Source organism: Zootermopsis nevadensis, unplaced genomic scaffold, assembly GCF_977971745.1.
Source record: "Zootermopsis nevadensis isolate Lab colony 2312 unplaced genomic scaffold, Znev_1.0 Znev_ptg000020l, whole genome shotgun sequence".
Taxonomy (NCBI): domain Eukaryota; kingdom Metazoa; phylum Arthropoda; class Insecta; order Blattodea; family Termopsidae; genus Zootermopsis; species Zootermopsis nevadensis.
The window spans coordinates 5,065,872-5,090,146 of NW_028259152.1; the positions used below are offsets into that span (position 1 = coordinate 5,065,872).

Below are 24,275 nucleotides of genomic sequence, written 5' to 3' on the forward strand. Positions count from 1 at the left end.
CAATGCCACTCTCTTGTTGTGTACTTCTAAGCTATCTTCAAGCGGAATTCGATTGACGTGGAAGAAATTGCTGATGAAGAATGATTTTTAGGCGAGTTGCAATCAGGTTGAAAAAATTGCCCTTTTATGTAGGATTTGAGGTTTTTACTGCGTGAAGTCTGAAGATGGCTGTCTTCTGGGTTGTTGCGCCGTGTAGTCTGGCAGAAGTTCACAGACGTTTCGGAGGTAATTGTTGAAATTAGGCCCATATTTTCTTAACTTTTAAGGTATTGAAGACCAAAAGTAGTCACGTATACGCGCTATGGTTTCACAAATTACGCAGTTTTTAAGATCAGCATCAGCATCCTACTTCAGCACTTCAGCCCAAAACTCAGCTAACTACAAGTCTACATATAGTTGAAACTCAGCTGGCACAGAGGTACTTGGTACAGTGGACTGGTGAATACTATGATGAACTCCGGGTTTAAAGCTACGCCCTTTTTATATATAACACTGCAATTACTGTCTCAGATGAATATATTTTTCCCGCTACGTGTTTTTAACTAATGTAGCAGTGTTTTAATAAATTATTTAGTGCTGGATAGGACGGGTTTAAATCAAACGTAATTTCTACTGACATACGTCATTCTTACCCAGAACTAAGTATGAACACTTTTTTAACTCGACTGAACAACCGCTAGAATGCACTAACAGTTTCTTTCGCAGGATCGGAGGACGGTCAACAGGTGTTAGGAAAGAAGTAAAATCTTGAGCAAGACAAAATCATACGAAGTAATTAACCAAATAAATTGTAATCAAGGGGTTTCTCTTCCTATGTGAGTTATTTATAATACAGCGGACCTTGTAATTTTGTTTGGTTCCAGAAAGTGTTCACGGCGGTGAGTACGAAGATGGCTGTCTTCTGGGTTCTTGCGCCGTGTAGGCTGATAGACGTTTACCGACGTTTCTGATGTGTTTGCTGCCCTTTCATCAAGGCGAGGAGTGAGTCGCGGGCGAGGAATCGGCCAAACGGTAAATCAATTTTGCTATGTTCCAGTGTTACTACTGAATCACGAAAGAAAGACAGAAGCCTTTATATTTTTTTTTAATTTTTAAAATAATTAGCCTGTCAAACACGGTGGGCGAGACGTGTAGTAGGCGCAATGAAGATGAGAAAAGCGTACAAAAGTTTAGTCCGAACAGAGGCGTAGGTAGAATGATAATACAATGTGGTCAATCTTAGATATAAAGTGTGTGAATACGTGGACTGCATTCAGCTGGCTGATGATTGGGTCCACTGGTTGCATCTTGCGAGTAGGATAATAACCCTTCAAGTTGCGTAAGAGGCATAGAATTTCGTGACCAGTTGAACGACTGTCAGATTCTGAGTGCATTTACTCAATGACGTTAAATATTTAAAACCAGTTCACTACTTAATTTTAAATAAATGACTATGTAATTTTTTTTGTAGGTTTTTATGTTTGCGCAATTGTGGCTTTTAGAACCAGGCCTGTTAGTAATTCCACGCAAGCCTAATGTCTTTTGTTTTTGTAACACGTCTAGCTGCACCAGGCTATATAGTTTCGGGCCTAGAATCGAATGCTAAGTTAATGCGATTTGTGCGTGGTGATTTAGGCTACACACAAATATATTTCCCTTGAGCTTTGTGCAAACAATATTTTTGTTGCTTGAGATTCATATAATTTTATTTTCTGCATTGCAATGATCAGCTGAAACTGCAGATATCCAGATACGACCCAGATGCCCCGAGGTAATTTATTACGGTACTATAATATGCTACTTACAGGCCTATACAATTTCCTGCGTCGACCTTGGACAAACTTACCAGAATGCAAATTTATTGCATTAATTTTATTGGATGTTATGTTTACTGTCATACTACTGAGCTCCGTTATTCCAAACCCTACATAAAAATCACGAAGTAAAACAAAGTAAATGTCGACATGCCCAGATTTCACTCACAGTCGATAGTTCTGATGGTGCCTACATAAGATACGCACCAACCAAATACGAGGTGCGATCGGAAAGTTTCAAGACTGCGCGTATAAAAACCCGTACACTTATCTCAGGTATTAAATTCATCCATCACCCTCGAAGTAGTTCCCCTGGGAGTGAACACAACGATCCCAGCGCAGTCTGGAAACCTTCCGATCGCACCTCGTATATACAACATGTCAACAGACAACTGTAACAAATCGATGTCCCCTCAAAACATCGTTCAAATTTACGTGACTTTGCTCTGTTCGGTTTGGATGTATTGGTTTACGTTGGCCTAGGTTAGGTTAGGTTAGTTTAGGTTATGTTAAGTTCGGTTAGATTGGGTTGAGTTGGAATGGTTCTGGTTTTATTGTGGTACGTTTTGTTGCGAAGATGGCTGTCTTTTGGATATGGTAGAAGTTTACAAACCTTACAGAGGTCCCTAATGGCTCCATTATCACTTGATGATAGACTACACGGCGAAGAAATAAAATTCTGTCCTCGAATTTAGTCTGTTCTTCTTGGTAAACGTATTTTTGTTTGTTACTATATTAACCAAATATTTAAACTCTGTACTATCGGAGCACACCTTTCCAGGTTTGTTAGTGGGGAGAGATATAAACTTCACACAGTGAATTAAGAAGCAAATGTGTTCGAAAGTTGTATGATATTATTATGTCGAACCACAAAAAAACGTCTTAGACCGACCGCAATGTTAGGCGATAGATTCCCAAGTATGTAGTCGTGTAGTGTGTCTGGAAAAAATCATTGTATGTTCTGAAGTCCGAAAAGAAAGGGAAAAAAGGCGTAATCTATGTAAATATAAGAAAAGCAAGTTTTTTGTAATTTATGAGAAAAACTATTGCAACGCGTAATAAGTCGACTTATGCCACTCATGCAAAGATGGCTTGTGCATGTTCCATGGCACTAGACCAACTTTCACTTTCGCTGAAGCAACTTACTAAGTGGCTACAACCAAATGAATCACTAACAATGCTTAAAATCCTGAAAGGGATGTGTTGTGTGCTCTTCATAAACTTTCAGTAATGAACATGCCTCTTTTATGTTCAACCGCAAACTTAAATAAAAAGTATCTACTTTATGGAATTTGAATATGTCGTCTGGTCACACATTCATCAGTTCGATGAGCTCATATTGAATCAATGCGGTCGATCTGAATCATTGTACGTACCATTGTGAACGTGCTTGGTCTTTAACTTGCTTTCCTGTTAAACGTCCATATTATTCTATTAATTTTTACGAAACTTGGTTCGTCATTCAAGTCCTTCGCATGATAAAACATTAAGGATGCCATAATAACTGTTTGTTTCTCCAATACTTTCATAAACGTTGTACATGCTGATCGAAACAACAAGCAAAAGCGAGAATCGATTATCCTTCGCAATGAATACGTACTAATGCAGAATTGTGCATGCAAGTGGAAAAATTGTTGGCAAGTCACTAAGAAAGCTATCGTTGAGTAAGTTCGATCTGAAACTTTCTTTTCTACGACCAAGTATGTAGAAAAGAGAGTGCAACGATGCGTCTGAAGTACGAAAGAAACCACTTTTTAAGTAACTGTCAATTCATCAATCACATGGGGCACCGAAACAAAAATTTGTAAATGAGTTTCTAGCATGTTATCACAAGAATTTCACTTGAAGACAAAATGACTTCAAACCAAAATTATCGGTTATTTTACATTTTCCTGAAGCTTTTATTTAATAATCTCGGCCCCGCCTCATAACATTATATGACCACCATATTAGTTTATCAAATATCGCGATGGAGACGTCTCAAGTGCCATTCATATCATGTCGATTTTCAAGAAAATCTGTGCAAATTAGTGGACAAAATACTCAGATCTGAATTTTAAACAGCGGGAAAATAACTCAGACTTTCTTCGAAATATTAAATATACAGAATAAAGGTGTTTATTTAAATCACATGTTACACGACATCCCGTAAGCGCTACGTGTAGCAACTGTGCACTTATTTATTGGTCCTTTTAATGATAGGTTGCTGGGGATTGAGCACAACACGTTGCTGGTGTCGACAGATTAGTCAAAGAGAGCGATATCGACCTAAATAGCGAAGTTGAACGAGCATCTCACACAAGCCTACCGACTGGACAATTGCAACTTCTTGGCCTCCAGTTAACTAGATCTATAACATGAAAGTCGAGAGGTGGCACGCCATATCAAGTGCATCTTTATTGAAAGTAGCTGAGTAAGTATCCAGTAAACCAAGTGATTAACTTCATGCAACAGAGTCCTTTAGAAACGTCCTCAGTCGCTCAGCTAATTTAAAAAAACCCAGCTTTAATGGAACCCGTAGGTTCCCTACCGTTTTCGTAAGAGCCCGCCACTAGATCTTATCCTTAACATGTTGAATTCAGCCAACAACTTCACACTTAATTTATTTATGATTAATTTTGATATATCATTCAATCTACGTCTAATTATCTCAAGTGGTCTCTTCGCTGCAACTCTTCCAATTAAAATGGTTTATTACTCATTTACCCCAACTATTAAAACATATTTTAATATGGGTTGCTTGGCTTCTCAATCTTCCCGTACAAGTCACAGTCGAGAGGTTCACGGTTTTCATTTAAGTAAAATCAGGTGGTTGATAATTATGTTTATAGTAAGGAAAACTGAACGTTGACAGCTGATAATAACACAAGAATTATTTAGAGTAACATGGTTTAAGCCGTGTAGCCTGATCCGACTCAGTACTTCTAACACCCCGAGCCTTTCTATTTATTTACCAAGAGACCTTGGATATTGGATCGTCTCATTGAAGAACTATGACCACGACATACTGCAGAAAACACAGAGATGAGTTTATGCCCTGACCTGGAATCGAAATCTTTATCACAGTGCTCCTTGTAACGCCGGGATCATGTTTGTCACGCAGCAGCCCTGAGGATGAGAGCAGAGATTGTTCTCGAAACGTTGGCAGAAGGTATGATTTATCCATCATTCAGCCACTTGACGCGGCGTGTAATCCGATTGTCTTTCATCAATGATGTTTTCTTCATAGCAGAACTAGTCCGATTCTAACTTTGGAATCAAGTCACGCAAAACCGGCATTAAATGCACGTGGCTTGTGTTTCACGGGGTGACCTGAATATTCGGTAACATTATTATGATTCAAAACAACGTCACAGCAGTAGTTATACAGGCGTGTATTGATTCTTGGTTTATTCAGCGACTAATATCAGGTGTCTAAGGCATGTAACATTGAGAGTTAGTATGACTTAATGTGAAAAAAGAAGAAGAATAGAAACATGGCCTATTTTAAAGTAATGTCCCTAAATCATTTAGAGAATTCTTGCTTCAGTACTCTCTTGAATCTCTTATCTTTCCGTCGGATGTCTAACAACCGAAAAATTAACATATATAACAACTTTATTTTTACGTATTATTTTAATGGTTCTGTCACTCTCATAGAACATAAAGTGATGTAGTCTGGGAACCAGGTGCTGATGAGTCTTCAACGAGACTAATTAACGACTCCGTTTGAATAGCAGACTATAGCGTGTACTGAGACTTGTAGGTCTTCTAAGTTTAATCACATACGTTTTGATGTTCTATGCTATGGGAAGTGAATAACAACAATTGTTCTCTTCTTCGTGTCCTTGCGATTTCACGATGGTATTTTTACCTCGTAGTGTATGTAGTCATATAAAAATTAAGGATTCAGATGTATTACTTTTGATTGCTACTTTGCGTTAGACTGGGATAGTGCAATAGCTCTTGCTGGAGTTTATATATAAAATCTGCTGAGCTGTTCTGCAAGGCCAATTACAAGGAGCAAACAATTCTAAAGAAAGCAAAATTGCATTTTTTAAGTCTTAAAGGTACTGTGATGGCGTGGCCGATAAGTGTTACTGCTGTTCTGTACAGAAGTTTATACGCAGAATGAACAAACAGAGAGAATGGAAAAGGAACAAGGCGGAAAGGAGGGAAGAAAAAATTACAAAAGAAAGGAAGAGAGGGATGAATGTTCAAAGAAATCATTCTCCGCTGAATTTCAACAATACATTTATAATTACTGCATCTATGAAGACATGAGAACTAAATTAATTAATTAATAAAGGAATGTGAAGTAAATAATATCTTTAAAAGTTCTGAAAAGGGCAATTTCTGTATCGAAACCATTTATTTATAATAGCTACTTTAGTAAAGAATTTTAACTAATCAAAATATACCCTAAAGATATTTCAAGTCGCAGGGAATGCATTTGGATAAGAAAGTATCAGAGAAAAATTTCTGACGTGATACATCTAGGTAATTTCCAACGCTTGGGTCTAGTTATTTTATGTGATTTTTTCAAGCCATACTTGGTTATGAAGCTAACTCAACTCCTAAAATAAAAAAGACGTAATTTTTCATCGCATTGCTGTCAAGTGAGCGGCGATGATACTTTCTCCACGGCAGGGGGTTAGTCATCTACAAGACTCACAAGATAACACAGCAACCAAGGACATAAATTCTAATTGGCCGATTTTTTTTCCTACATACACAGCGTTTGTGATCCGACTTTATATGCGAACATTTTGAAGAAGGGATCCCGAAATAGTCGTATTAAGATAGGCCTCAGTTACATATTACCTTCGGCTTCTGTTAACGTATTATAACAGTTTAACTTTATCCTAAAACACTCAATTGAGTTTAAATCATATCTCGATGAAAGCAGTCATTCGTTATAAGCTTGTAGTTTGACAGATTGTCAAGAAATTACACATCTTTTATGGAACAAAACCGTTTGTTACTCTATTCCAAGGAATATACCAGTGGACCCCATCCTGAGCCAGATAAATCCACTCTACACTCTAAAACTATATTAAGAACTGTTTAAAATTATCATTCCGTCTAAGTCTAGGTCTTCAATTTTTTTGTTTTTTCCGAGTGAATTTGTACACGGAGTTTACATTCCCCCTAGATGCTCCAATCACCTCATCGTCCTTTGACTTATCACCTTAGTAACACTAATTACGAACTTTTACTTTTATTACGACCTCTCTCTGTGATCCGTGTATCATCTCCAGTAGTCACCTCTACCTTACTACACGGCGCAACATCCAATTGGACAGAAATCTTCGCCCTTGTCACCACGAACACAAAAAATCTTACCAAGAAGACATCGAATTTTGGAAGGATATGAGAGGAAGTGGTTGCGACCTACATTAAGACACATCCTCGAGAACTTAGGAAACTCATGCAAACTTAAGATGATTCAGTATCTGACTGAAAAGTAAACTTGCTATCCCGACCTTTGTTTTCGAAGTTTTCCTCAGGACGTTGAGGTAAATTCTGGGGAAGTGCCTCAAATAGACCACCATCGCTTCAATTGCAGTCATACTCCCATTTCAAGCTCTAGAGTGTACGGAGAAAAACGCGTCGTTAAATAACCCAGGAATCGGTCGCTTAATTGTTATGTGACAGGCCCTCTGAATGACGAGTTAAGAAGGCGACGTCAACTTTTAAACAACTGCACATCAGCAGAAGTCCCTCCGTGCGATAATATGGGCCTAGTGTTTCTAGTATTATTTTTCGTGGATAACAATGTTGGCTACCCTGCTTTGATTTAACCATCTCGAACGGAAGTTTTTCCTCTTCTGTTTTTTCTGCTAAAGCATGTGGAACTCTCATCGCTCGTCGGAGTCGTATTATCGCTGGAATCGCACATTCAGCTTTGAATCTGATTCAAAATCCGACACACAAAACAGATTTCTCTTTGAGACTTAAGCAAGGAGTAGGAGGAAGAAAGGAGTCAGGGGTAGGGGGTTCCAGTTAAGGTAGGGAGACTAATTGTGACGTCACGTGTGTATAAAACAGTCGCACAACGCCCGGCGCCCTTCCAGTTCAAACATATACCTAGTCTTCAACAACAGTGTTCAAATTAATTGTATATCACTTTATGCAGAGAATTAGCATCCCCGTAGATAGAAATCACTGTGTATTTTTCTTTCTAAATAAAGGACTGAAGGTTTAGAACAACGATGCGGCGATTTGTGATCACGTGAGTTGACCATCAACTGCTATAATGTATAAAAAGTAGTAATAAGTTGTGGCTATGAAAAACTTCCATACAAAGGAATAATACATTGTTGCGTGAATCAGATGTCTTAAAGAAGACTTAGCTTTTATGGTCTTTTGTCTGGTGTGATTATCCGAACATGAAAGCTATTTATATTTGGAGAATTTGCTTCTACAGTTATTGTACCGAAAGTCATATATGAAGTATTTTATTTATGCTACCTTCATAGTTTACGAAGTTTGAACTTTCATGAAACATTAACATGTAACATTAATCAAACAAAAATCGAATTCTGCTGTCAGATGCAACGCCTTAATTTACATTTATTAATATAATTTGAATTCCCGCCAAGTAGCTTGTAGAACTGAAGAATCTATTACAAACAGTCACAAAAACCAAGTTTTTTTAAAAAAGTATACAATTAAGATTTGTATAAGGCGGGGTTTGGCTATAATAATAAAACATTCTTTAACAAAAAGTATCAATAATAATAATATAAATTTCACGTAATGAAGCACAACTTCATGTGAATGGGAAATGACAATTGCTTTTATTGTTGAGATTTGATTAGACTGTTAGATTAAACGTCTATTTGGTTGCTTAACCAGTCCTACGTCCTGCAGATAAGCTTAGAAAACCGGAGGAATATCATTATGAATGAGAGTATGAAATTATGCTGAAATTCAGTACTTTTTAAACTATTAAACCATTAAAACCTACTGGTAACGCGACGTGTCAGCTGATTTAATGCCAAGCTCTGCATTATGTAATGCTCTCAGATAAAACAGGGATTATTTTCTAAAACAGCATTAACCAGTTGAACGCTGTAACGAGGTGTGTAGTGTTTTCTTAAATACTGGGCGGGCTAACTTCGACTTCAAAGGGGAAAAATGCAGTATCTTATTTCACCTCATTGTACATTGTAAGAAATATAGGGCAATGGAATTTGAATATTGATAATTAAAATTCTGTTGTAACGGCGAATTTTCGTGGTTTTATGCTCTTGTGGAATGTCTAAGTCGAAACGCATAAGGTATGAAACACGAACAGCTCTGCACAACTTATCTGCAGTCTATCCGAGTAACTGCTGCATTCATTCGCTGTTTAGATTTAAAATTGGTTCCTAATTTCCTGAAAATTATAATTGGTTCTTGTATTCCCTTCCGGAACATGGTATCGATTAAGTAACATAAGGCCCTTTGCTAGTTATGGAATAGTGTACCTGGAGCAGGTATTTACCAGAACTATTAATGAAGATTAGCAGCATATGACGCTACGGTCGCTTATTGTAATATACCGTAGGCCATTGAACAGTATCATGAAGACGTATGGGGAGTGGAGATGTCCAGAATAACATTCCTTACACAGATGCCACTTACGCTTGTGAATTAAAATGTTATGTTTTCTATATACATGTTTTGTCTTAAAGAAATTATTTGGTAAAATCCTGCGGCGTTCATCCATGTGCCTTACATGTAAATAACAAAATATTATTTATCATTAGGAATTACAGTTCAGGTATAGATGGTCAGAAATAAAAAAATATACAGGCCCCTTTAGGGCCTGCATATTTCTTTTTCACTGGTTAATGAACATCATTGCTCAGCATTCCAGGTTTCTGATCCTTATTTTTGTCTGGGGAGTTCTCCAAATAATAGTATCTAAGGATGACATAATCAACGAAACTGAGATGGATGGGGCTTGTAAAACACACCAGAACATGGGAATTGGTAATGCAAATTTTGCCCTGAAATCTAAAAAGAAAAATCTCTTGGGAGACTGCATGAATTATATTATAGCATACCAATGATCCCAGTCAACGACAACAACAATAGTAATACGTTTACTTATTTTATGAACTAGTGTACTTGACATTCTTAGTTGCTGACAGGAAGATAAATTCGCTCACTTGCACTGATTGTCTGTAAGGTGGCGTATAAAGAATATCCTGCCAGTTTCATCATTTATTGCATTGTGTCCGACAATAAACTAGCTGGATTTATGCAGAAAAATTCAACTTCAGCAGAGTAAAACCTCTTCAGACCACACGTCATAGATTTCCAAGGTCTTCCGCATTGCAAGTTTTGTATCGCTTTCATTCCTAGTGAGTTTTGCTTCCTACATAGTAAGCGTGGCGCACCTCTTATTTGAATTTAGCACCTGAAGCAGGCTGTCTTGTGTTTTGACAAGACTGTGTTACGATTATATTGTGGCTTGAATATTTCATCAGCGGTTACTTTGTAAGCGCAGCGAGGGCCTTGGTCTAAAAACCTGATTCAAAGCATGAAAAGTCATTCAGTTTAGCCCGTATCAGAAATTCCCGATCTAATAAATAAAAGAATTATCACTTCAATAATATACCCCCACTGCTTATCACACACAACTATTAAGTGATGTTTCTTTGTGGAGTGTGTCCAAAAAAGTCTGGAATCAAACATATTCTGAACAAACCTTAAACGTCCTATGTGAGAGAGACATGTTGCCTTTATTTGTAAAAATTTCCACGTGTTCTCGAGAACACGATGCTCATTTTGTTTTTAAATATTCGTCTGGTAACACTCTTCATTTTTAACTTGAAAGGGTTACATTTACAAGCCATTTCCTCGAATTATAGTGATGTAGATGGTTACCAAGGTTTCAGAGGACGTATTACCTAAATCTTGACGGTACCCCGAATCCACAAAAAGCCACCTAGTTTATTGCTTGTACCTTAATATTTTTCAATGCTATCGTTTTATCGTAGTCTCTTTAAAAGCTTCCATCCAATGATTAGTCCATACTCCTGTTTCTAGAATAGCGACTCACTTTGCGGTAGAATGTCAGTTCATTAGCACATATTATATGCCAAATATTTTGAATTTGCGAAATACAAATGTATAATGTCTGAATTTGCGCCTAAGAAATAAATATGACTGCCCATTTTCTGAAGAGTATAATTATCCCGAACGATTTATTATGCTGTAATGATAACATGTTTTATAATTAGTTACCAGTTATCTGTTGTCGACAATTAGACAAAATTATATAAATTTCTTGTGCAATGACTTAATTTGGTGGTTCGTGTATGGACAATACAAAATACGAACTTACAATTCATTTATAATTTATCCAACTAGTCATCACATTACTAACACGTCGAAATATAATAATTCTACTAATGACTTTTCTACAAGAATACGTTGCTTATTATGGTTCTAAAACGACATTAAATCATATTGTAATTACCTATACAATACAGGCAATATGTCCCACGATTTGTTTGTAACGCGTAGTTTTGATGCTATTAAAAGCTCGTGAGAATTCTGAAATTTCTTTAGAAAAAGTGCTTGTACTTCAAGCGAAAATAATCTGCATTATGAGATTATAAATTTCAACGGCAATGAAAATTTGTATAATTATCTTATGGATTATGACCCCGTGTAGATTTGTAGGCGGTTACCAACGTTTCGGAGGAACCTACTGCCTCCATATTCTGCGCAGAATAACCACAATTCATAAATCCTTCTCCTGTAGCTGCTTTCACAAATATGTCATTGGTACGAAACGGTTTTATTAATTAACTAAGTAACTAAAAAATAGACAGGGGAGTCCTTCATGAGAAGCTGAACCTGAAGTCATTTGAATAAAATTTTTCTTGGATATTATCCATCGTCTAGTAAATAAAATATAAAACGTAGAATATAAATATAAAACTATAAATATAAAACTAGACGATGGATAATATCCAAGAAAATTTTTATTCAAATGACTCATCACCATCGTCAAGAACTTTTAGATCTGAACCTGAAGGTTCATTACCGCTTTCACAAGAGCTTGCTGCCGGTCCCTATTCTAAGTAAGTTGAATCCATTACGTGTCCTTCCTTATAATTCATTAAAAGGAGAAGTTTCCTTATTTACAGAACGACATACTTTATTATTCTAAATGCCAATTACATTTAAAAGCCTGAGTCCTACGTCCAAGAAAACATCGCATCACCAACCAAATGTTTAATCTATTCAACATTTAAATAATCGACCAAGCTTTATTGTGAGATTTAAATAAAGCCGACAAACACGTAGTGTGCGCAAAATGTTGAATTACTGAAAGTGGAGCTAAATTGTTAAATTAGTTACCACTTTGCTTGTAAATGTTAATACATCAAAAACCGACACCCACATTCACGGCACACACGCCACGTAAGAAAATTACGTGAAGATGGGGTACTGGTTCCCGGCCTAAACCCGTGTTCGCCTGTGACGGGACGGGTGAAACAATTAAACCGAAAAAGGAAAACAAGTTTTTTATGTGACGACATGAAAGAAAATAACTTATGTTTCGCTCTTTCGTAGACTGTATTCATGTCGTAGGATTTGAGGTTGTCACGAAGTACGAAGATTGCTGTCTTCTGGGTTGTAGCGCCGTGTAGCCTAGTAGAAGTTGACGAACGTTTCAGAGGTCCTTGCTGCCTCCATCATCAGGGCGATGAATGCTTATCGCCCTGATGTTGGAGCAAGGTGCTACAACCCAGAAGACAGCCATGTTCTCTTCACGTCACCAAATAAATGGGTAAATAAATGATGTAACATTGTGGCATCTAGACTGATTCCTGCCGAAACAGGGTAAAAGTCGATAGCAGCACTCCAATGAAACACACATTTTTCAGAAGAAACATATTTTGTAACACATGCATATTTTGTTTGTGACGAACAATTTTTGAGGAAATCGATAAAATCTGTTTTAAGCGCCACGTATAGTAGGGGCTATGTTTGAACGAAATAAAACCAAACTAAACTCGCTCAAAACCTAAATAGCATAAGCCCTCAGCATCAAATCTAATCGAATATCATCACGCAGTTTCGGGTGAAAAGCATTTGAGAGGATGGACCGGTGCGTTCACCTGACGCAGAAACAAAATCAATTCAAAGTGTAATTAACAGTAGACTTAATATCTGTCGTCTTTTATTAGCCCCGACATACTAGAAATTTGTAATACGAAGTCAGACTGATAACCACTCAGGCTCGACGCTCGATGTACCAAAATATAGAGATGGTCTGGAGGCGTATTTTATCCAGAATAGGCGCATCCTGGTTTTGACTTAACTTTCCGGAAATGAAGTTATCAGAATGTTCGTCTTGTGATACCCCAGTAGTAGCAGAAACAGAAATGCAGGTTGTTGCAGTAACAGCAGCAGCAGCAGAAGTAATACTTGTAATTTAAGGATAGACATACGAATGAATGAATAGCATATTCTAAGATGTTCATGTGCCAGATTTATCAACAAACCAAATATTGACGTTTTTAAATTCAAAATTTACCTCACGTTTGCTGATAGAGATGTTCATTTATGATTGGTATACTGACAAATTCTTAGGCTATTTATTGACGATGTTTCGACTACAGATCATGGAATAAGACTAAACAAAATTATCTTGAGTGGTTTGTATGTACAGTGTGAAATTGTGTTAATTGTGATGGTTTCTAAGAGCTCTATTGAGACATATTTAGTTTAATTTTTGTGTCATCTAAATTAAAAGTGCTTAAATCCGCTGCATATTTCGAATGTTGACGCTATGGCAGCGGCAAATCAAGGAGGTAGTCGTGGCCTATTGGAGGTTTATTCTGATCCCATTTCTAATAACCTACACTGCTTTGACTTCATGTTGGTATTTTTTCTAAGACTCCCCCTTTTCATCCAAGTTTTTCAAAGCCACAAACTTATTTCAAATTTTAATTTGGTACGCTCCTATGAATTCGTATATTTTGTTTCTTTTTTATATAATACTATTTTTACTTGTTTACTTACTGACAATCTGTCTTTAACTCCAGTCAGTTTATCTGTAAGATCAGGCGATAAATGTACTTGAGTGACATCTTTCATCTCATAAGTTCCAACTCTTCTAGCAACGGAATACGCTTTCGGGATAGTTTTGCTACGTTCTACTACATTAGGAAGAACACACTGTTGTAATATTACAGATGTTGCTTGTGTGAGCAGTATTAATAGGTGTAAAAGTATAATTAGGAATGAGAATAATAATATGAAAATATGTAGTGCTAGGAGTCAATTAAGTGAAACAGTGTTCATAACAAGGTCATGTTGTTGAGGAAATATACCGGTTTCCAAGCGACAAGTTTACATTTCAGACGGCAGTGGAGTGGATGTTTTTCAGCTAATTCGCTTGTTTGTGGAACTCGCTCTAAGATAAAACATTGTTACATCTGAAAGCTACCGAAACGGCATTGACAAAGATCTGGAGGCAGACATTTTGTCCCAGAAACGAAAAAGTTAGCTTGAAACTGCTACCGTCGTTGTAACTGAGGGGTTTATGATTCCCAGGAAAGTTCTGAATGTACCAGGATCGAACGTTTTTCACTCTGATAAGAGCTAAGCTGCCTTTCAAGTATGATCCTAACTAGATCGAAAAAAAATGTGGCACATGTATGATCTGAAGATTTCACGGCCACTAAGTATAACGAATTCTTCTCGGGCTATCAGCCGTGTAAGGTGGCTTAATTGAGAAAACAAGTGGGTGTTTTCATCATTAAACCACCTTACACGGCTGGTAGCCCGAGAAGAATTATATTATAAAATGTGGCACAATTAATTATCCCTGATAATTTGTTTTGACCTGCGAACACCAAGAATTGTTGTGGAGATATTTGTGCTGTAACCAAACAAAACTGTTAATGTCAACTGACCAGAGAGAGCAGAGTTAGAACTGAGAAGCTGATTAAAACATTCTCGCTCTTTACTTCTGAATGAAATTAAAAGTTCACAAATATTATAGTCGGAAAACAATGACAATGAAAATTAGAGGGATAATTTTAATAGAGATCTTTAATTAATAGGATGTGTGTGAGTGAACTCCATTAAACTGGTTCAGAGAAGGGCCCAGTAGTAAGCACAGTAATGAAACTTTTGGTTCTATAAAAGGCGGAGAAGTTCTTGTTCAGATAAGCGATTATAATTATTAGCATCCCATGAAGGACTCTGATCCACGGAATTTAATTACGTGTTACATTAGATTGACGATAATTTACATGGTAGTGCTACGTGTAACCCTGTCTCAAGTTACACCTGAAATTTGTTCTGCATTTGTATTACCACCTTAATAGAAAGAGAGGGCTACACTTGCAGAGAGAGACACAGCTTAGAGCTGGAGCCCTTTCCAATCGAGGTCAAATCGAAAGTGGAGAAAAAATAATAAAAGATACAGTACCGGTATTCTCGCAGCAGTAAACCCTGAAGGCAGAACTTGTGCTGCTTAAGACCATCAGGTTGTGCCAATTCCAGTTACTCAACTTCACATGTTTAGCTTTATATGTCCAAAAATATGCAACCATTCTCACGACGGATACCATGCTACAACAGAACGTACCGAACGACCCAGCTTAGAAGCATACGCGCGAACAGAAACAGTCAACTACAATATGAACACACGTGCAAACGTTAATTCCACCGGCCTGAGTCCTACGGAATCAAGGTTAATTACCGCTCTCACCACAAAATTTTGGCGTTACTAGACTCCATAGGCCTACTCAGCCAGTTGAATAAATGTCATACTCAATTGATTCCGCCAAAAATTCTGTATACATTTCTAATCTCTCCATTCGTGCTAATTGCTTTGATCATCTCATTCTTACTGATTTATAAAGTGCCTTATTATGCATTTTCTACAGCCTCCAATTACTTCCTCTCTCTGAAGTCCAAATGTTATCCTCGATATTAAGTCATATAATGCCGGTATGCTGACAGCTTTGTCGAATCGCGTGCTCTCGTACACGTTTAATCATTGTTATTCTCTAAATGTGAGCAACCAATCTTCATAACCATGTGAAACAAAAGATAAAATTACAGTTTTAAACTTCATACAATTATGTCTTTCATCTTTATATTTTCTAGAGCTGAGGCGGGAGATAGAAGATTCTGACCTGAATGGCAGCAAATATTAACAAATTTTGATATTTAACGTACTTGCGATGAGCTGCTGTCGTTTCCGAATATCCAAACTTCGTCGCATTTTGAAGGACATACAGCTGTCTTTGTCTTGCAATTTTGTTCTGTATGTAATTTCCACACCATTTCACTTGGAATTTCATAATTGTAAATATCAACACTTATATTTATTTAACGCCACTATCAGTGACTTAGACTGTACATCACTGAAAACAAAAAGATTAATGAATGAAAAGAACGTGAAAGAAATTTATGGTCCTGTTCCGGAATTTTCCTGAAGTGACTAAGGAGAATAATGGAAACTCTTGGGATATGTAATCTGCAGGTCAGGATTTGAATCCGAGATACCACAAATACGAAACAGGAATGTTAACCACTCGGCAGCTCACTGTGTAAAAACAAATCAAATAATGTGTATAGGCCATCACTGCACATGTTAACATTTAATATGCATCAAGCCATAGCTGCAAGGAAGCACATTCCGGTTGTATCTAATAATTCAAGGGCTCAATAAAATGTTAAGAGTGTCTTTCCAGGCTTTGTTTTCTAATGTAATGTAACAACATAAAGACCGCGTAATATATAATTTACTTATTGGTCTCATGCGGGCTACTAATGAAGTGTTACAGTCAACCTGTGTGAAATATTTCGTTTACCGAAATTTATAAAAGCGTGAAACGAAAAACACGCAGTTAACAGACTATGTATATAAAACCTAATCGCAGCAGAAATTCTGATGAAAGTTTGATGTTAAGTTTATAATTTATTTATAACTTCCATTTTTGTTTGTTTTTAAACGTAAGTGCGGGATTTGTAAAATCTCTTCATACTATAATTATCAGAACTGTAAGCATTGACAAAGGGGTAACCAGTTTAAGTTTCGAAAAAATAACAAAACAGGTATTTTAGACATCGCTAAATAGTCACTCCTAGCAGAGAACTAAGTCTAGAGCGATTTCATTTCGTTCAGAATTGCTGTCTCCATGATCACACACAGTTCTCAGCGCGGCCCTTAAGTCATCAGAGCCAGGCGAAAATAGATTAGTGGTAAGTTATGAGTGTGATATGAGAAGGAAGGTATAAATTATGGGGGTTGGCTGAGTTGCACAGTGAATGTAGCCATAGTACAAACATATGCACAGACAAGATATTCATTCTTGTAAATTGATGGGTGTTGCTTAGCGAAGCTACAGCCTTCGTTTTTATAACGTGACGTACTTATCCTGCAGACCTTTCTGTGTGCACATGTTCTCAAACTTGTTTCCCTTGAATATAATGGATTAACATTTTTTCCCCCCTTAGTACTTAGGCTAACAGGATTTGAGGTTTTCACGGTGGTGAATATGAAGATGTCTGTCTTCTAGGTTGTTGCGCCGCGTAGTCTGGTAGAAGTTTACCGACTCGATCGCTCTGATATTGGAAGCAGCAAGGACCCCTGAAACGTCGGTAAACTTCTATAAGGCTACACGGCGCAACAACCCAGAAGATAGTACTTAGCCTTGTTTTGATTTTACAGGTTCACTTGACAGAATTACAAACAAATTATAAATACGTGATATTTGTACAAAACCACGCAAGTCTGCATTCATGTCATTGTAGATTATTTGTTCTAAACAAGTGACATTACAACTAAACGCTTAATGAGCTAGAAAGTTTTACATAATATATGCAAATGCGTGATTTCTCTTCCGTGTTTTCTGAGGACTGCCTTTTCATTTAACTTGCCACATTATGCTCTCTTTTACTATTTTTATTTAGACGTAGAATGCTCATAATTTGACAACACCGTATAAGGCACGCTCGATCTCACGCAGAAGGCTCGAACCCTGCCTACGGCGAATATCGGAGCCCATTCTTGTATTATTGTACTTGTAGCCACAAGTTGCGCAGTCCCGGTGTCCTACTATGAGCTAGTCCCACTTGGACCAAACACGACTTAAGATTGCTGCTAGGTGATTAGCGCAAACTCAAACAACCGCGTCGCAGGCTTTATATTTTCGGAAAGGGAACACTTTATCTCATTTCAGAACGTGTATTTTATTGCCGACGTAAAAATGTGGTTCCTGACGCGATAAAACACTAACAGATTCCCAGAGGCAGATGTTGCGGGACTTAACCGTGGAATACACAGGCCTATACAGGATAAAGCAAATTCTTACAGACAGATTCTATGATGCGGTAATTCTTTGTTAGTTGTAGCCACTTTCAAGAACCTAACGCACTGTCATGAGTTAATGTGTTTTGGTGCTGTGGAGATGCATCTGAAAGATGCTGCAAATAAAACTGAGAAACAAAGTTGCCAGGCAGCAAAAATGACTACTACAATCTTATCAACTTTCACCATCCCGTCATTTTCTATGCACTGTTCCATAAACATCCGGCCATGAAGGGTACAAGTGAGTATTCCGAATATCTTTCGTATTGAACCAAACGGACCAGTAAACTAGTACAAGCCTATTGCAAAATAAACAGCACAGTTGTCGTACTAGATCCTTGCTGACAACTTTGGGGGTCAATGATGCAGTTCTGTATCGTTCCAAAGAATCCCTAAATAAAAACGTCGCTTCTGCGAAGATTAGCATAGTGACAACTCTCCAGATTTGTATGTGGAAGGCACACGATTCAAATCGCTGCTAAGTTAATGGCTAACCTGACCTAGGTTTCTTGTGGTCTTCTTCAGACTTTCTGCCGGGGAAGACATTGAAATGGGCCCCGACAGTCTCCAAGTTTTTTACTACTCACTACTAATGATATCATCGCCTCATTTAACGCGATACACCTCCGCGGTTGAAAGAATGTTGTAACATTAACTCAGCCAATTAAGAGTTGTGTCTGTCAAATCTGGGCTTTCCACGCCCGGATAGATGTATGTAGCAATACAAGGTTAAAAGAGATAGAGATCACCTCTCCCCTTCCCCGCCGAATAACTTCCTGGTCAGGCTTTTGTAAATAGACCCCTTCTCTTTTAATTCGACGATGAAACTTGCTATTGACTCCTGCAGTTAAATACCTACGGAAATTTGCTTTATAAACGCTACAAGTTATCTGATAGATGCCTGAACAAAACGACGTACGAGGAAGGAATGTGGACATATTCTTCGCCAAATATTAACAGGGTGGCCAAGGGGGATAACATAGGTGAGGCATGTAGAACAAATGGCTGTAAACAAGAACAACATCTTGGGCGAAAAAACCGAAGTCAATATATCGTTGGGGAGACATAAGAATAAATGGGAGGCTAATATCGAAACGGACCTTCGCGAAACAGTGTATGAAATGCGAATTGAATTCATATTTCTTCAGAGTATAGTCCGTTGGTAGGCTCTTGTAAACACGATAATCTCTCGGATTCTGTAAATGTCAGTGAAAAATGCCAATAGTCTCTTAGTAATGCTCAAAGATGGCAGTGCCAGTTTCACAGATGAAGTTACATAAAAATATAGAGAGCTATGTATTTAAACTAGATTAGATATGTCGGTTTTAGCATTTAAATAGTTAGATATGTATCGAGAAGAAATATATTTTTTGTGAAGAATGTCTAGAATTAATAAGAGAATTAATTTTGCATATAGGCCAGGAACATCTGCTGTGAAATTAAAATAAGTTTGCACTCCATCTTTTGGAATTCACTGCGCCTCTAAGAACATGTCATATCTGTACCAGAATTTGCGTGTGTGTTTAATTAACCTCTGGCTCAGAACAGGAACAAGTGGCGAGCTCTTGTGAACACTGTAATGAACCTTCGGGTTCCATAAAATGCTGAGAATTTCTTGAGTGTCTGAGCGACTGTTGGCTTCTCAGGAAGGACTCAGCTCCATTGAGTAAGTAATTTTATTAACCTTTCGGTAATAACTGGAACTGTTAAAGCCATAAAAACTCACTCTTCAAGTCTTAAAAATGAGAACAAACTTGAGGTCGACCACATTTTTGCCGTCATTGAACTGTGTCATCATTCAAACGACCAACTAGAAGCCATTCTTGGTTTAAAATGTTTCTTTTCTTTTTTTGCTTGTTAACTGCGTAATCGATTTTGAAACAGTAAGGTGTAGTTAGTGCGCACTGATTCAAATATTTAAAATTTAACGATAAAAACTGCTGATGTTTTTGTCTTAATTTTAGCTCTTATTCTTAGCAACGTAGCTGTTGTAAACAAAATCCAGTCTTCAGTTATTTTGCCACATCGCAGTTTTTGTTACACTCTTTTTCTCGATCCCTCTTTAGCGAAATTCCTTTCATCAACAAGTCTCTCAGATTGCATTGTGAGTTGTACTTAAATTTCTTTTGGGAGATAAATAAACACGTAGTCCCACGTTCGTTCTTAACGGATCATGTCAAGGTCAGCGTTTCCCGACTGATCCCCATCGGCTGACGGTGAATGTGGCCTTCGACGTCATATATCATTCTTCGGTTGTCGCAGCATCCGCTGCTGTGCTGAACTCTACTTTTCTTCCTCTCCATTCGTTTTCGAAGAAAATTACACCAAGAGCAACTTCAATAAGTTGTAGAGTCTGCCGTTTAGCAAATATTTGGACAATCAAATCGCACAGGATGGGATTGACCACAAACGAAAGTTATAAGAGGGTACAGGCAGAACACGAGGGTTTCTCAGGGAAACATGCTTCTAATGGCATTGCCTCAATGCCATCTCCCATAAGCATTCTTCACTCCGAGTAGCATCCTGCCCAACATAACACTGGCGCCTTCGGCGGACGTTGCTTCTCTGAAACACACGGCTGAAACTCATCCGAAAGTTCTTAGATTGGCTGGGGATAATTTTTTTTACTTATCATTAAAATCACGAATTGTGTAATCTTACGCTTTTCCACAAACAAAAGACGTACTACTCTTCCAGCAAATTGGTGCATCCCCATGTTTAGGTGACGCTGTGCAGAAACCACTAAATGCCCACTCAGCCGTTCAACCTGTCTCATTCTACGAGATTTTTTTTTTTTTTTTTGGGGGGGGAGTTATGCAAACGGTAAAGTGTGTCCATAAATGACTTCTCTATAGGAACAGTCACCCAAGATCCCTTACAACTGGCTGGAAGTATGTCGAAGTACAAACGGAGCTCATATTGGCATAATGCTCACAAAATGTAAATGTGTACTTCTATTTGCAAGTTAAAATTTGATCAGTTGTTCTATCTGCATTCAATGCATATTTAAAGTTTAAATACCGGCATCTTATTTGTGAAAATCTTGTGGGCCTAAATTAATAATTTATTATGGTCAAATGTGGGCAAACAGTAGGACTTAAACATGTTATAAGAAATTACAGTAAACACTTGGGTTACGCAATTTTCTCTAAATCGCGTTTTAAGAGTTACCATTTATTTCTGAACTTTAGTGAAGACAAAACAAAATGTCTTATGGCGAAGGCAACTCGTTGAGTTTTATGTAACGAGTTGATTTCAGTGTTGAATAAATGGATTCGCATTCGTGCATCACGACCTGCAGGTGAAAGGATCTGTGTGCGGCTGTCGCAATGCGCAGAAAGACCGACTTACACCCTCTCCGAAGGCGCTTTCCCAAGCAGCGTGGTTCATCTGTCATTTTTGGATAGGTCAACTCAGAGATAGTGAAAAGAGTTGTCGGCACTAGATAGAGGTGTGTGGTCAGCCTAACGTCCTGGCCGCTTTATTCCCGGGGAAAGGTCCACGGTTTACGCACTGGATGGGAAAGTAGACGGGACCCAAGGAATTAAATAATTCAGTCGGAATTCAGCTACCGTGGGAAGGACTGAAATGAGGTATTTTAAAACGACAAAATTTAATCTTTAGAACTGCATCTTAGAATTTAACAGTAGCAATGTCAGGAGCGTGTTATTAAAACGTAATAAAGAAGATCCTTTGTCACTACGGTCGTCGTCCTCAGGCTGTAGATGGAACATTTGCCTCCAGGGATTGAAGCTTAGCCTCGAATGTGTTGAGTAAGCACTCGGGTCTGCTGGGTTGCTGAAATATCACACACAACGGGACTTGAATTGACGCTGTTTCATTGGATAAGAATAGGGTACAACGGCAGACTCTTCTGAACACGGTAATAAATCGTCTGGTTGCATAAAAGGTGGGAAATGTTTTAACCAGCTGTGCGACTAACAGCTCAAAAAGGATTCTGCTCCACGGAATTGGCGTTTACAAGTTTTTGATGATATGAGACCGAACTTATTGGGGTTCAGTAAAAGCTGCCATATCGGTCATATTTTTGTGTGATAATGTCGAACCTCTTCAATTTCGCTAACGAATACTTCAGAACACTCTCTAGAAGAGAACGTCGGGGTAGAAGTTAAGACTTCTGCCTCATATTCAGTAGGTCTAGGAATTAAATCTCAGCCAAGAGCTCGGCTCTGATGATTGTGATGTTTCACATATTTCCTCAGGTCTTTCCAACAAATAATGTAATACCTTAAAAATGACCGCGACCGCTCTCATCCACATTTTCATAAATCATTATTCATACCTATCTTTCCACTGACGTATAATGTATGCAGCAGAAAAAGTGTCGTTAAACAAGTCCACAAGCATCGATCGTGTTTTTCAGTGTTACAATGCCAGGGTTCCTCCGGAGAACGCTGGACCACCAACAAGACCATAAGATTTTACACCCCAGAAGACCGACATCTTCACCACCGAAAGATCTTAAATTCTCCGCTCCACTTCCAGACCACGGAATTAGTCTCACTTAGTACCTAAGCATCCGAGTTTCACAAAAAAATTGCAAGTGCCCTGTACAAGGACTGTAAATTAATTGGTCTTCATATCTGGGCTGACATTTCTTTCTTTGAAGCTGTAATAACATGCCTGACATTTTAAAGCATCAAGGCCATTAGTTCCTTGCAGTTAAAGCAAAAGTTGTGACGTTGACTAAAGGTTATGACTTCGTGCAGAAATGAATAAATATTAACTCAGCGAGAATATAAACCTAAGCCGTATAAATTGAACTTCAAATGATGAATTTAAATCGTACGTTTTACCTCACTGTTCTAATTTTTCATGATATGATGAACAGAGTCACTGTAGTGCAGTGCAGAGAATTCCACGCATTGAGTTACCTGCCGTCTCTTGTAGTGAAGAGCTCGACTGACAGGTTGGTGCTAGAATGAATTACGTCCATTAATAGTGCATTGCGTTATATGGGAAACTAACTGTGAACTAGCCAGATTGCTTCAACCAGGCCTTTCGAATAGAACGCGATGTCTCTTTCCCATGTGTCTACAAAGTTACGAAGCAGGTTAGAACAGCTGCAACGTATCTAACTTGCATTTGGGAGGTTTCCCGTTGACAGTGGTCGGCTGTTCTTAAGTGCGTGTAATTCCTCTACATCTTACGGCAAATGCTAATATACTACAGCTAAAATTTGCCACGAATGCTTCTCCCCATTAACGAATCATTCCATGCAATTATTTACTAAATAACCTCAACAGTTGATATACTGTGGTAATATAACCGAATAAACATAACCTAGTCCACTAATTCCCCCACTATATTACGTCCTCATACTACCTCTTCTCCCCTCTGTTGTTAAGGTTCACCTTTTATAGTAAAGTATTGTGTTCGTTGCTAACGAAGTACAATTGTCTAGTCTCTTCGTTTCTTTGTTCGTGCATTCCCCCTTTAGTTAATAAAAATTTACCGCCTTGAGTAGCCTACATTTTTATTTCCAATTCTGAATAATCTAACACATCCCTCTTAAATATCTAATGTCTGCTGATTGAATTTTAGTAATATATTCATGTTCTCATCCCAAGCGTCACTTCCATAGTAATTTTCATACCTGTAATTTAAATGCATTAATATTGAAGCCCAGGCGAGCGAACACGCTCAGGGCCAGCGAACCTCAGTTTATAAACCGACCCAAATTTTTAAAAGACTGATAACTGACATCCTGACGTTTTTCGACAGTTTGTCAATTCGACGATCATTTAACTTCCGTGTAAGAAAACAGTTCAATGCCAAAAGCAGAAATGAGTCTTGTTTACTAGCTTCATTGCATGTGCCCTGCCGGTGTGGGTTATTTAAAGGAAAAATGTGACCTCAGGTTTCGCAATAGACATATAGTTGTGTATCAAAATACTTCTGTTCCGTGTTTAGGCAGATCTGTTATTGTTTACCCTTTCACTCAAGGTTGTGGAGCACATGATCCTAAAATAAGGCAGATACATATAATATCGCCTTCCTCTGGACATGTTTTTTTTTTACGTTTTCTAAGTCTTATACACTTAGAAAAAGTGTATACGGTACGTGAAAATTTTTGTTAAAACTGATATTAGGAAGGTTATTTTTATCCTCAGAAATGTTGATCCAGCAAACCT

At 37.8% G+C, this 24,275-nt stretch overlaps 1 protein-coding gene and 1 long non-coding RNA gene across 2 annotated transcripts in view; both read left to right on the forward strand.

The window, feature by feature from the left end:
- The first annotated feature begins 688 nt into the window (after positions 1-688).
- Positions 689-5,463, forward strand: LOC110831339 (uncharacterized). Its single transcript, XR_002543552.2, has 3 exons — positions 689-771; positions 864-1,011; positions 3,996-5,463. It is a non-coding gene; the product is annotated as an uncharacterized LOC110831339 (long non-coding RNA).
- A 2,362-nt stretch (positions 5,464-7,825) lies between these two features.
- LOC110831322 (uncharacterized) overlaps positions 7,826-24,275 on the forward strand; it is a 29,034-nt gene continuing 12,584 nt past the window's right edge. Inside the window, exon 1 of the mRNA XM_022067196.2 lies at positions 7,826-8,007. Within this exon, the coding sequence (XP_021922888.2) occupies positions 7,988-8,007 (20 nt within the window). The 5' untranslated portion in view covers positions 7,826-7,987. The remainder of the gene's footprint in view (positions 8,008-24,275) is intronic.